This window comes from Maniola hyperantus, chromosome 25, assembly GCF_902806685.2.
Source record: "Maniola hyperantus chromosome 25, iAphHyp1.2, whole genome shotgun sequence".
Classification (NCBI taxonomy): domain Eukaryota; kingdom Metazoa; phylum Arthropoda; class Insecta; order Lepidoptera; family Nymphalidae; genus Maniola; species Maniola hyperantus.
Window position 1 is genome coordinate 6,249,085 of NC_048560.1, and position 13,864 is coordinate 6,262,948.

Below are 13,864 nucleotides of genomic sequence, written 5' to 3' on the forward strand. Positions count from 1 at the left end.
CAACTACGGAGGACTTTTTTATAATATATAGACTAGCGCTTCGCTGCAATCAGACCTGGTGGTAAGTGATGCGGCCTAAGATTTTTTCTAAAAAAGAATATTAGCCATGTTAAATGACTAATTTTCCCCTTTCCTTTCCAACTAAGCGTCAAGCTTGTGCTAGGAGTCGGTACGACAATAGTGCAACGGGCGGGGTTTGAACCGTCGCGTCGATCTTTCGGTTTTCAGTCCACTCTTATACTCGTTGAGCTATTGAGGCTCTATAGATGGAGCGCGCTTGCATAAAATATGCCTATTCACTCTTGACTTGAAGGTACTTGTATTAAAATTAGAGGGGAAAACTGATGCTGAAAGGGATGCATATCCTTGCGATTCGAATTAAAAACTATAGTACGCAACAGGTCCAAATGGCTGTGCCCCACCCCGATTGCCATCTCGACCTGTCGCGTACTTTAAGTACGGGTGCAGACCATAAAACTCGTAGCTTTAGTCTTAAGTTTTAGTCTTAAGCGCGCGACCGTAAGGAATTTCACCCTTACCACCTGGGTGTCTGGTGCACTTCGACCGTGCGCTGGACCAGATCCTTCTTTCCACGCACATGCAAACTGTGGAACCAACTCCCATCGGCGGTGTTCCCACTAGATTACAACATGGGGTTATTCAAGAGGCGGACCAACAAATTTCTAAAAGGCCGGCAACGCATCGGCGGTTCCTCTGGTGCTGCAAATGTTCATGGGCGGCGGTAATCACTTAACATCAGGTGACCCGCCTGCTCGTTTGCTCGCTATCTCTATTTAAAAAAAAAAAAGTTTACGTAATTTAACATCATTACCTTACAAATTCAGCAAGTGACCATCAAAAAGTGTAGAATGTTACCTGTCCATACTAATATTATAAATGCGAATGCCTGTCTGTCTGATAGCTTTTCACGGTCCAATAGTTAATCCGATTTTGATGAAATTTGGTACAGAGATAGCTTGCATCCCGGGGATATATAGACTACTTTTTATCCCGGAAAATCAAAGAGTTCCCACGGGATTTTTGAAAACCTAAATCCAAGCGGACGAAGTCGCGGGCATCAGCTAGTTTTGAATAAATGATTTAACTTTTGACTTTTTTTGAAACATAATTAATTAAGTACTACGTACTTTCCTCCAGTGGGATTTTAAAGTCATTTGAAAGTCAATGCATTGCATGGTTATATCGGATTATATCGGAAAGTTGTAAAGGTTAAACGTAACGTTGAACCAAGTCATGCAGGGCTGCCGTAGTTAAAACGACATTATTCTTTGGGGAAAATATGGCTGACAGTTTCCATAACAGTGGTCACGTCATAGAAAGTTATTTACATACTAACTACTAATATAATATAATATAGTACAAATAACGTATTTTTTAAAATTTAAATTCAAGCTACTTTTACCGCAGTCCCCGTTGAAGGGGAATAGAGAACGGGGACAACGGGATAGATTTTCAATAATTTAATTCAAATACCCTTGTCCCCGTTAAACAGAAACGACAACGGGGACAACGGGATAAGTTTTTAATAATTTTATTCAAATTCGATGTCCCCGTTAACGGGGATACGGCTAGCGGGGACAACGGGACTACATGACTTAAATCACTTGATTCCTAAGTACGATAATTATTATGTCAGGCCCTAGTTGTTAGCTAATTGTATATAGATACCTATTACATAATTTAACTTAGGATTCATTTAATTATAATATTCATTTATGGTTATTTATTTTATTATCAATGGTTAACAAATAAACTTCTTTAATATTACAATAAAACTTAAAGCTAGCCTTATCTAATTACTATATAAATCATGACCGCGTGGAATGGTGCCAAGAATACTGGCTGCATTTCCGCGCTGGACAGCCAGGCTGATCCGTTGCGCAAAAAATGAGCCAGCCCTTCTGTCACCAGATGAGGCTATTAATCGCGGTGAAATGTCTCGTAAAAATTTTTTAGCACTAAGACTCCATGGCCCCAGGGTCTCCACGGCAAACGGCAAACAAATGTAACTCTCTATAAGAGAGGCATACTTGCGCCGCTTGCCGTTTTCAGCAGTTTCAGCTGCGGCTGCAAGGCGGTCTTGATACTGTCTTCTATACAAATAAACTATTAATAAACTTTAATCTAAAAAAAAACAACAACCGGGCCCCAAGGTCTCCACACCAAAAGGCACGAATACGAAGCTCCCATCGAGGTTTTCATATATGCGCCTCTTGGCCTGTTCGGCGCTGATGGCCGCTGCACCCGCCATAGAGGAGGTCGCCTGAATGTGGGATGCAGCTAAAGTGTCTACACAAGTTGCATCCCAAACAAGCGACCTGCCCATCTTCCACGGTACGAGCGTCATACCATCAGGTCTCTTGCCATCGCTACGTGCCAAACCAATAGGTTCAATATTCATTTTGTATTTTATAGCTTATATTTTTCATGTTTAGGTTAGGTTATTTTAATGTAAGACTTGTTTTGTTTAGTGCTCGTTATGACTGTCCGTAAGTTGAGTTACATGAGACCTGTAAAACTCGATAACATTTTATGTAATTTTAAATGTGTAATTCTGTGGGCGGTTCTTTGAAAAAAAAAAAACGTATCAAGACAAGAAATAACCCTTTTTAATTATTTTTCATTTCCATGGCGGCCATTTTGAAATATTTCATTATTTGTTGTTATAGCGGCAAAAAATTACACATTCTGTGAACTCTCTACCTATTACCAATTACGGTTCATGAGATACAGCCTGCTGTCAGACAGACGGACGGACGGATGTACAGCGGAGGCTTATTAATAGGGTCCCATTGGCAACCTTCGGGTACGGAACCCTAAAAACTTGCACATTATTAGTTCAACCTGTCAGTTATGCAACGAATACAGTGGCGGGCGGACGTGGGCCCAGATTGCCTCAGAAGGTCATATCACTAATGTCCCGGTTTGGGTTAAACGAGATTGATTGCCTTTATTGTTATAAAAACGTTGCAAAAGCTTCTTAATATGAGATAGGTATATATCGGCGATGTTGTTACATAGGAACAATTACTTAGCATTTTAGTCTTCACGACGTTACCTTTTCAGCGCTCATCCGTCAGAGAATTGGGTATTTTCCTACTTTTGAATTTGATAAATATTATTACTTTATTATAAACTAGGATAAAAATAATGACGTACGCTGAAAAAAAAATTATAATCCAACAAAGATTTACAAAGTTAGAGGCATTTTAATTTTGGAGTGGAAGGGTCTTTCTATTCCTTTCTCGCAAAACGAAAATTTGTATGAAACCGCACGAAGCTACCATGGCATTAGTCAAAATGACGTCATAATTCTATATTGCTATCTCTGTCTAATCAGAAATTTAAATGCTTATAACTTTATTATTATTTGATCGATTTAATTAGTTTTTTTCAGTTTATGTCATTATTTTTATCCCATAGTTTATAATAAAGCAATAAAAAAATTTGAGTCAAATACCCAAATCAAGCTCAAGAGTACGCATATTCGAGGTTTTGCATGAAAACAAAATCGTAAAATGTTAGCATAAGTCACGTAATCAAGACAATGTGCGGAATGAGGGTACCGAACGGGCGTGGGCCGACTTTTATGCTAAGCAACTGCCTAAGTTCGCGATCGGGCGTGTCCGGCTATTAGTGGTCTATGACCGTTGGTTAACATAGCTTGCATGCTAGAAACAAACAGCCTAACTTTTTCCTAGAAATTAAAAGAGTTAGTTTTTCAGTTTCTAGAAACATTTCAACAGTTGGAATGAGAACTATACTGGTACTGATTCTGAACACAACCTAATTATAGAGTATTCGCATGCTCTTCTTACTAATGTAATATGAAAAGGACAGACACAGTTTGACAGTTTTAAATTTAATTTTTAGATGTTATATGTTAGATGTTAAAACCCGTGATTTTAGCGCGCAGTCGCGAACCTATTTCAATTTGTATTGTGCACTAAAATTTAGTCTTTAAATGTGAAAGTCATGTTCCGTTCCTTTTTTAGCGTTTGTTAAAAAGAATAGGATGCAGATACTCTAAATTTAGTTTAGAGAAAGACAACGGAATCGGTGCTAATGTCTCAATTTCATCATCATCATCATCATCATCAACCAATAGACGTCCACTGCTAGACATAGCTCTCTTGTAGGGACTTGCACACGCCACGGTCTTGCGCCGCCGCCATCCAGCGGCTCCCTGCGACTCGTCTGATGTCGGTGTCTAGGTGGACGGACGACATCAGACATGTCTCAATTTATCAGAATGAAATTTTGAATGCAGCCAGTATTCTTGGCACCATTCCACGCGGGCATGATTTATATAGTAATTAGAAAAGGCTAGCTTTAAGTTTTATTGTAATATTTTCATTTAAAAAAAAAAAATATCAGAAGAATATTTAAAATAAAATATGGGCCTTGTTCCTATTAAAAATATCAAAATTTACATTAGCATTGCAAAATGTCCCCAAATTCCGAAAGCTGTCGAATAACAAAAACAGCGTGGGTTCCCGTAGAGCTTATGTTGCAACTTTTTATCTTGCAGACCTCTCAATTGTTTATACGGTCCACACATGTTGCACATTTGTTACTGCCTCCTACGTGCTGGGTCAAAGTATTTTTTTTTGAGTTTTATATGGCTACTAGCTTATGCTCGCGAAATTGGACTACAGAAATTTCAAACCCCTATTTCACCGCCTTAGGGGTTGAATTTTTAAAAATTCTTTCTTAGCGGATGCCTACGTCATAATAGTCATAATAAATAAATGGGTAATTAAATTCAGCTCAAAATGGTCCCAAACAAAAGAAGCGCCAAAATAAAATGCGTCATGTGTGACACAAGCCTAAAAAATGTCCCAACTATAGTAGGACCTTCGAAAAAAAAATATCAATACTATTAGTTTAGTTTCATTACAAGGTGAATAAAAAGTAAACAAAGAATTTGTCAAGGTTTGAAAGGTACTTAACACCTTTACCTATTAACTATTAATTTTAATATAATATTATAATTACATAATTAAGATATTTATTTATTTTACTAGCTGATGCCCACGACTTCGTCCACGTAGATTTCAAAATCCCGCGGGAACTCTTTGATTTTCCGGGATAAAAAGTAGCATATGTGTTAATCCAGGGTATAATCTATTTCTACTCCAAATTTTATCCAAATCCGTTCAGCCGTTTTTGCGTGATTTAGTAACAAACTTCCAAACATCCACACTTTCACATGTCTAATATGATAAGGATTAGGGTTTTTATTTTTCATGTAGGTACCAAAATTGTAGTTACAATGTACATAATAATAAATTAAATCTCTAAACAGGGATTTCTTCCAGCTTCCCATTCAAGGTTGTGAGAAAAGCGTATCAAGAAGTGGAATAGGTCTTACGGCACTAGACTAGAATCATACATACCTTCGTTTCTAGCACGCTTTATATAACAACTAGCTTATGCTCGCGACTTCGTCCGCGTGGACTACACAAATTTCAAACCCCTATTTCACCCCCTTAGGGGTTGAATTTTCAAAAATCCTTCCTTAGCGGATGCCTACGTCATAATAGCTATCTGCATGCCAAATTTCAGCCCGATCCGTGCAGTAGTTTGAGCTGTGTGTTGATAGATCAGTCAGTCACCTTCTTATTTTATATATTTAGAAGATTCAACAATATAACAATTCAACAATGACCAAACAAAAAACTTATTATCTGTAGAATAAGTCTATAATACCCAAGTATTAATGTAGTTTTTATAACCCACATTTCACAGGTATTATAGCTCAGTAGGTTATTTATAGAACGATTGCTATCTAACTTGTAAACTAGGCTATATAACTCGCACTTTAACAATGAACAAAATATTTATACTTATTATTTAGTTTACAGCACCGTTTAGAACAATTTCCATTCCAAAGCTTTAGGCTTTATTTTACTTTGAGTTTTGAGTATTTATTTACTACTCAATAGGATCTTGGACTTTATAGGAATAAAATGATGAGATTTTTTTTTAAAGCGGCTAGAAATAATTATTCAAGAGAAATTTTTTTCATGATTTTTATTTATTTTTAACATGAATGTCACGCTGAAGCTAAATAATGACGTCACAATCCCTAAACGCCAATTTTTTTCAATTTTTAAACATAATAATGGAGTAATTTCTGCGGGAAAATATTTTTTATTTTAAAATATTGAAAAATATTTGTCGTTTACGCCTTGTGACGTCATTAATCGCTTTTGGTACAGCGTGACGTCAATAATTAATTATTTTAAAAATAAATAAAAATCATGATTTTTAAATTATTCTCTTTAATAATGAATTCTAGCCCCATAAAGTGCCGCTATACAAAAAAAGACGTCATTTTATTACAACATTCCAAGACCCTATTTGTGAAAACTTTACTGCATGATACCATGCAGTAAAGTTTTCACAAATATCTGTCAAAAAGATAAACATCGGTCGACTGCACGGTACTATAAATAGACTAGAAAAAACCGTTACAGATAAGAATAAAGAACAAAAAAGATTAATCCGTTCCGGAGATTACGCCTTATATTCAAACTTACAAACTTTACCTCTTTATAATATAGCTGTGTGCGCTGATAGCCTAGTGGTTAGGACGTCCGCCTTCTAATCGGAGGTCAGAGGTCCGATCGTTTTAAGTAATTAAATATGACTTGCTTTAACGGTGAAGGAAAACATCGTGAGGAAACCTGCATGTCTGAGAGTTTTCCATAATGTTCTCAAAGGTGTGTGAAGTCTACCAATCCGCACATGGCTAGCGTGGTAGACTTTGGTCAAACCCTTCTCATTCTGAGAGGAGACCCGTGCTCTGTAGTGAGCCGGCGCTGGGTTGATCATTTATTTGCATTATGTGGTACATAAGATGTTAAATCTAAGATACAGTCAAGCACATTAGCCATGTCGGCGTACAAAAATATATAGTTGACAGTTGAGATTATTGAGTGTAAGACTAAATATTTTTTTTATAAAATACAGGCCAATCATAAAATTAAACTTAGTAGGTACGAGTAATAATTAGTGTAGATGATCAGTACTCATATTATAAATGTGAAAGTGTGTTTGTTTGTTGGTTTATTGGTTTGTCCTTCAATCACGTCGCAACAGAGCAATGGATCGACGTGATTTCTTGCATGGGTATAGTTAAAGACCTGGAGAGTGACTAGACTACTTTTTATCCCGGAAAATTAAAGAGTTCCCACGGGATTTTCACAAACCTATATTCACGCTGACGAAGTCGCGGGCATCCGCTAGTGATCTATATTGTAGACTACCTGAGAAGTTGAAACTTAAAACCGATCATTGAACCGACTTAATTGTTTCGAGGATTAGTCATTACTTATTAAGTACCTAGGTAGGTACTTAGAGATAGATTAAGGCGTTTGTACTTTTGATGATAATGTTCCAATATAGAGTAAAGTATTATTGTCGGTGACATAACTCTCTTTTATGTTACTTCCATATACCTTACACTCGCGACCTTACGCTAGCTTACGCTCGCGACTTCGTCCGGGTGGACTACACACAATTTCAAACCCCTATTTCACCCCCTTAGCGGTTGCATTTTTAACCGACTTCAAAAAAGGAGGAGGTTCTCAATTCGTCGGAATGTTTTTTTTTAATCAAATATCCTTTCTAGCGGATACCTACGTCATAAAAGCTATCTGCATGCCAAATTTCAGCCCTAACCGTCCAGTAGTTTGAGCTGTGCATTGATACATCAGTCAGTCAGCCAGTCAGTTAGTCACCTTTTCCTTTTATATATTTAGATTATTATAAATCTATCTACTACCTTTTTACGACCCATTTTTATTTAATTGTTGCTAATCCGCACTTAGTAAGCGTGGTGGACTATGGTAGTATGAGAACATACTGAGAGGAGACCCGTGCTCTGTAGTAACCCGGCTATGGGTTGATCATGATGAATGCTGTTAGTGTCAAATAAAAAACCAGCCAAGTGCGAGTCAGGTTCGCGCACCGAGGGTTCCGTACTGCAGTAGTATTTACTCGACATTTTGCACGATAAATCAAAAACTATGATTTATAAAAATATATAAAAATCCGTTTTAGAACGCACAAGTGAAGCCCATTTATATGATACCCCACTTGATATAGTTATCTTTCTTTCAAAATTGAAAACACTAATTATTAGTTCATGACCACACTTTATTTATTTTTTGTGTGATGTAACCACAAATTCACGGTTTTCAGATTTTTCCTCATATGTCTGCTATAAGACCTACCTACCTGCCAAATCATGATTCTAGGTCAACGGGAAGTAGCCTATAGGTTACTTGACAGACAGACAACGAAGTCGAACCTATAGGGGTTCCTTTTTTCCTTTTGAGGTACGGAGCCCTAAAAACAATATGTATCAAGTACTTACTGTTGCCAGTACTCCTCCCAATTCTTCTCCCTCGTAGACCCGTACCCTCTAGGTAAGGTCGCAGTTTTAGACCTCCCATTTAGTGAGCTACAGTCCCTTTTATCAGGCAGGCTCGTCACTGAATGCCGAACTGGTTCAGACCGGAACGACTGAAAAGATATTTGCGATGCAGTTTCCTCGTTCGACTTCAAACTATTTTGGCTGTCTCGCAAACCATTTAGTACTAAATTAGTTTGTCCGTACTCGTTTCTGTAGTCCTCAATTTTTGTACCATTATCACTTTGGATTCTGCTTAAATTTGGTCTTGGTGGAGGTCGTCTGTACTCAAAGGTTTCCGTTTTCATGGAGGCAGATCGTTTCATTTTGGGCGATTCTTGGACGCTGGTGAGGGAAGGCATTTTAGATTCCATCTCCAGGTCTATCTCGTGCTCTATTTGGGTTTGAACGTGAGCTAACATCTCCTCAAGATCCCCCAAATCTGGGTTTATATTCATTTTCATTCGACGCATGGTTTCAGCTTTAAATTTGGATATCCTATAAAGAGTGTTTTAACATGGTCTTCTTCAGTTTCAACTGATTTAGTCGTTTGGAAAATTCACTGTTAATTTGATAATTTCACTAGAACACTTGGCATAATGTTAAGTTTTTATTCACTAAAAAAAACTTCAGTTGTGCTGGAAAATTCACTAAAAAATTGGCATTGGATTATTTAGTTAGTAATTCATTAATTTGGGTTCCTTGGCATTCTTTTGTAACTCCAAAATAAAACGGTAAAATCACATTAGGTACTATTTTTGTACCGTACGAGTTCAGTCGAAAAACTTACACTTGTTTTCTAGTCACATTTAAAACGCATCTAGGCACAATCTATATTGACTTAAGTAAAAAAAGTTTGGTAAAACTGTAACCGGTCTGCTCCGATCGAAGACTGGGCGAGGACTGACAGTATTTCGTTAAGTATGACATAGTTATCAGCCGTCAAGTTAACCTCGTTTGACTTATCATGACATCCTATAGATAAAAACAAACAATTTTTTGTCTTCAAATATTTGTCCTTAACCCTAAAGCAATAAGGAAGTGTTTTATTGATGATAAAAAGACAATTATCGATCACAATGCTTGTTTTTTTAATAGCGAGCAAACGGCGGGTCACCTGATGTTAAGTGATTACCGCCGCCCATGAACATTTGCAGCACAAGAACCGCCAAGTTGTTGCCGGTCTTTCTTGAAATTTAGTGGGAACACCGCCGAAGAGAGTTGGTTTCACAGTTTGTATGTCCATGAAAAAAAAAGATCTGGCACAATTGCTTACGGTGACATCTCAAGAACGTTGAGGGAGAGTTAGTTAATTATAAAAAGTTTAGATTTAATTTTCGTCAGCAGTTTATTTCTTTGAAATACAAATACATACATAGGTACAGTACGCGGCCGAAAGTAATGTACATCGGCCTTTAGAATGACATTTCGGCTTTTTAGAGCGTTGTCTCTGTCACTCATCACATGACGTTTTGTCGGTCTCAACGACAGGGACAATGCTCTACAAATCTGCTATCTCTTTCTAAAGCTCGATGTACATTACTTTCGGCCGCGTACTTACCTACCTATACCTATTAAAGTCACTTAACGAGTAATGGAGAGAGCCAGACTCAGATCTCTACGTGATCAAATCAGAAATGAGGAGATCCGTAAAAGAACCAGCAGGGCGATTGTCTAAAACCTGCATCAATCATTATTACAATCTCAATTGTTCTGATTGGCTGAATTTGTGCGATTCTTGTTGCAACAATGCATTGTGGCCAATTTGCACACTAAGTTATTGGTTGAATGTGTTAGAACAAAATAGATTTAAGACCAAATTGTACCACATTCTAGCAAATAAACACTATTTCTATTTCTATTTCTATTTCTATTTCAATAGTGAGCGAGCATTAACCAATCAGAGATGATTGCGATCGTGACATTGTAGCTGTCAAACAACCGCGGTAGAGCCACTGAGTGATCGATATAGCTCAACGAGTCGCAAAGCTGAAGTGACAACGGGCGGGGGACATTGTTTGAAGAATCGATACACCTTGGGGTTCTGAGGTGTTTGAACAGACGACCTCGTACCGGACAGCACAGTTGGGATATTCTCTACTACGTGCACGTATTCGGACGGACGGACAAGCCTTCCTTTTGGCTTTGCCGTAGTCGGGTAAAAGCGTACCTAAGCCATATTATATACAGGTAATATTTTAATGCATAGCTTAAAATCCCCCCTCTCCCCCATCCTCCTATATCTGAAGTTTACCAATCGAAAAATCAGTACCCATATTACAAATGCGAAAGTGTTTGTTTGTTGGTTTGTCCTTCAATCGGATCAACAGATCGACGTGATTTTTTGCATGGGTATAGTTAAAGACCTGGAGAGTGACATAGGAGTTTTCATCTCGGAAAATCAATGAGTTCCCACGGGATTTTTAAAAAACCTAATTCCACGCGGACGAAGTCGCGGGCGTCAGCTAGCCTGAAATAATTATGGCCAATACTTTTCTCAAATCAACATTATTTTATGTAGACACAACCGCGCGCTAGTTCGTAAACCTTACCTAGCTTAGAGCTAAGAATAGGACGAGTTGTGAATGGGACGAGATGCGAATGGGACGAGATGCGAATGGGACGAGATGCGAACGGGACGAGCTGCGAATGGGACGAGCTGCGAATTGGACGACATGCTACCAAACCGTAGAAGGTTAATATGAAAGCGATGGTTTTCCTACATTTAATATAGACCAGAGTAGAAAGGCAATAGAACTGAGGTATTGAATGACTTGAGACAAAAAGTGCAATTCTTAGGGATTATATTTCTGCGTCGATAGGTATGCTCTTGGAACCGTGTTGAGTTTTCCGATAATCGAAATGATGTCATCGTGTTTATATAATACTGCGGTGATAGCCTAGTGGTTAGGACGTCCGTCGGGGGTTCGATCCCGGGCACGCACCTCTAACTTTTCGTAATTAGGTGCGTTTTAAGTAATTAAATATCACTTGTTTTAACGGTGAAGGTAAACGTCGTGAGGAAACCTGCATGCCTGAGAGTTCTCCATAATGTGTGAAGTCTACCAATCCGCACATGGCTAGCGTGGTAGACTATGGCCAAGCCTTTCTCACTCTGAGAGGAGACCCCTGCTGTGCAGAGAGCCGACGATGGGTTGACCATGATGATGATGATGATGATTATATAATACTGTACCTACTACAGAACGTTCTCAATTATTTATCCCTTGTCATCATGTTGGCACCATTGCTTTATCAGGTTTTTATTCCATATTCTAGAGTCTAGATGCTTTACCCTTAAAGCATCTAGACTTATTATTATGTGAAGTGCAATGGTGCCAACACGACGGCAAGGAACAAGTTACATTGAACGTATGATCTAAATATATACTTAAAAGGAAAAACTGACTGACTGACTGACAGATCTATCAACGCACAGCTCAAACTACTGGACGGATCGGGCTGAAATTTGGCATGCAGATAGCTATTATGACGTAGGCATCCAATAAGAAAGGATTTTTGAAAATTCTACCCATAAGGAGGTGAAATAGGGGATTGAAATTTGAGTAGTCCACGCGGACGAAGTCGCGAGCATAAGCTAGTTTAATTATAAGAATCGGCATAATTGTCTTGATAATAATTATGCATGAGGCAACACGGCCATACAAATGTAATCTAATTGCCGAAATGAGTCAATCTTTTCAATGTACAAATCGGTTCTTAAACGACTCGCTTTAGTCTAGTACTCTAGTAGTTAATGGGTGCCCTTAATTGTCTTAGATTTGTTAAGTTTTATTGCTCCCATCAAGCTGGCGCTACCGAGAAAGGCTTTATTTATTAAACAAAATGGGGTCTTATGTAAGTAATATTATGAGATCTTATGATTATCTTGGACTACATCGAACTTTGTTTTGAGTAGGTATTTAAAATGAAAAGTTGACTGACTGACTGACTGAGTAGTTTGAGCTGTGCGTTGATAGCAACGCATAGCTCAAACTACTGGACGGATCGGGCTAAAATTTGGCATGCAGATAGCTGTTATGACGTAGACGTCCGCTAAGGAAGGATTTTAGAAAATTAAACCCCTAAGGGGATAAAATAGGGGTCTGAAATGTGTGTAGTTCATGCGGACGAAATCGCGGGCATATGCTAGTGTAATATAATCTAACTGTCGCACTCATTTATTTCAATTTACAAATCGGTTTTCAAATTACTTTCATTTTGCTAATGAATGAGTGTCCTTAATTGTCTTAGATTTGTTAATTTTTATTGTATCTATCAAGCTCCGGCTACTGAGAAAGGCTATGTTTATTAAACAATGGCGTCTTATATATGTAATATGAGATCTTATGATTATCTTAGACTAGGTACGTTGAACTTCGTTCATGGTATTGCGTATCTATTTATTCAAAAACTAGATGATGCCCGCGACTTCGTCCGCGTGGAATAAGGTTTTTTAAAAATCCCGTGGGGACTCTTTGATTTTCCGGGATAAAAAGTAGCCTATGTCCTTCCCCGGTTTTTTCGTCGAAATTGGTTAAATCGTTGGGCCGTGAAAAGCTAGCAGACAGACAGACAGCCAGACAGACGCACACTTTCGCATTCATAAAATTAGAATGGATATGGATAAAAGCTAACTGATTGACTGACTAATTTATCAACGCATAGCTCAAACAACTGGACGGATCGGGCTAAAATTTGGCATGCAGATAGCTGTTATGACGTAGACGTGCGCTAAGAAAGGATTTTAGAAAATTCAGCCCCTGAGGGGATAAAATAGGGGTCTGAAATTTGTGTAGTCTACGCGGACGAAGTCGGGGAATAAGCTGTCTACTGTGATTTTGTCGTATGTCCTAGCACAGGCGTTACGCTTAGTTGGAGGGGAAAGGGGAATGTTAGTCATGATTAACATGGATAACATGGTAATCTTTAAAAAACAATGCGTTGCCGGCTCAGGAATTCGTTGATCCGCCCCTTTTCGCAATTATTTAATTATTTCAATTTACAAATCTATTTTTAAAACGTCTTTCTTGTCGCTAATTAATGGGTGCCCTTAATTGTCTAAGATTTGTTGATTATTAGGGATCCGTATTTATTACATTAAACCACTGAGCTATTGCGAGACGGAAAATAAGCGAGGAGAAATCAAGAGCAGGTCAGCCATGGAAAGTCATCCGACTGAGGTCGGATGCGATATAGTGACAAGCGAAGCGAGCGGGAAACTTCGTAGATTATTGCAATAAATAAAATTCTTAATGCAAAAGAAGCACGGAATTTCAAGGCAGAGTGTATCCTGAAGTCGGATACACGATATTTTTAATCCCCGGAAAATTACATTTAAATTACATTAGTATTGTTTGTTATTTACTTAGCCCATGACCGCGAACTCACCTGGTGATAAGTGATAATCTAAATATATAA

General features: G+C 38.1%; 1 protein-coding gene and 1 long non-coding RNA gene across 7 annotated transcripts in view; one reads left to right on the forward strand and one right to left on the reverse strand.

Annotated features, from left to right (window-relative positions):
• The window catches only part of ena (ENAH actin regulator enabled), an 85,626-nt gene that overhangs the window by 23,789 nt on the left and 47,973 nt on the right, over positions 1 to 13,864 (reverse strand). For 5 of the 6 annotated variants that reach the window (XR_011238178.1, XR_011238180.1, XR_011238179.1 and 2 more), the window contains exon 2: positions 8,408 to 9,093. The exons of the other annotated variant lie outside the window; for it this stretch is intronic. Coding sequence is in view for 1 of the 5 variants with exons in the window: in XM_069507168.1 (XP_069363269.1) it covers positions 8,408 to 8,916 (509 nt within the window). In the remaining 4 variants the exon portion in view is untranslated. The remainder of the gene's footprint in view (positions 1 to 8,407; positions 9,094 to 13,864) is intronic. 6 annotated transcript variants of the gene reach the window in all.
• Positions 10,108 to 13,864, forward strand: part of LOC138404081 (uncharacterized) — an 87,942-nt gene continuing 84,185 nt past the window's right edge. The window contains exons 1-2 of the long non-coding RNA XR_011238189.1: positions 10,108 to 10,233; positions 10,334 to 10,423. This is a non-coding gene — a long non-coding RNA (uncharacterized lncRNA). The remainder of the gene's footprint in view (positions 10,234 to 10,333; positions 10,424 to 13,864) is intronic.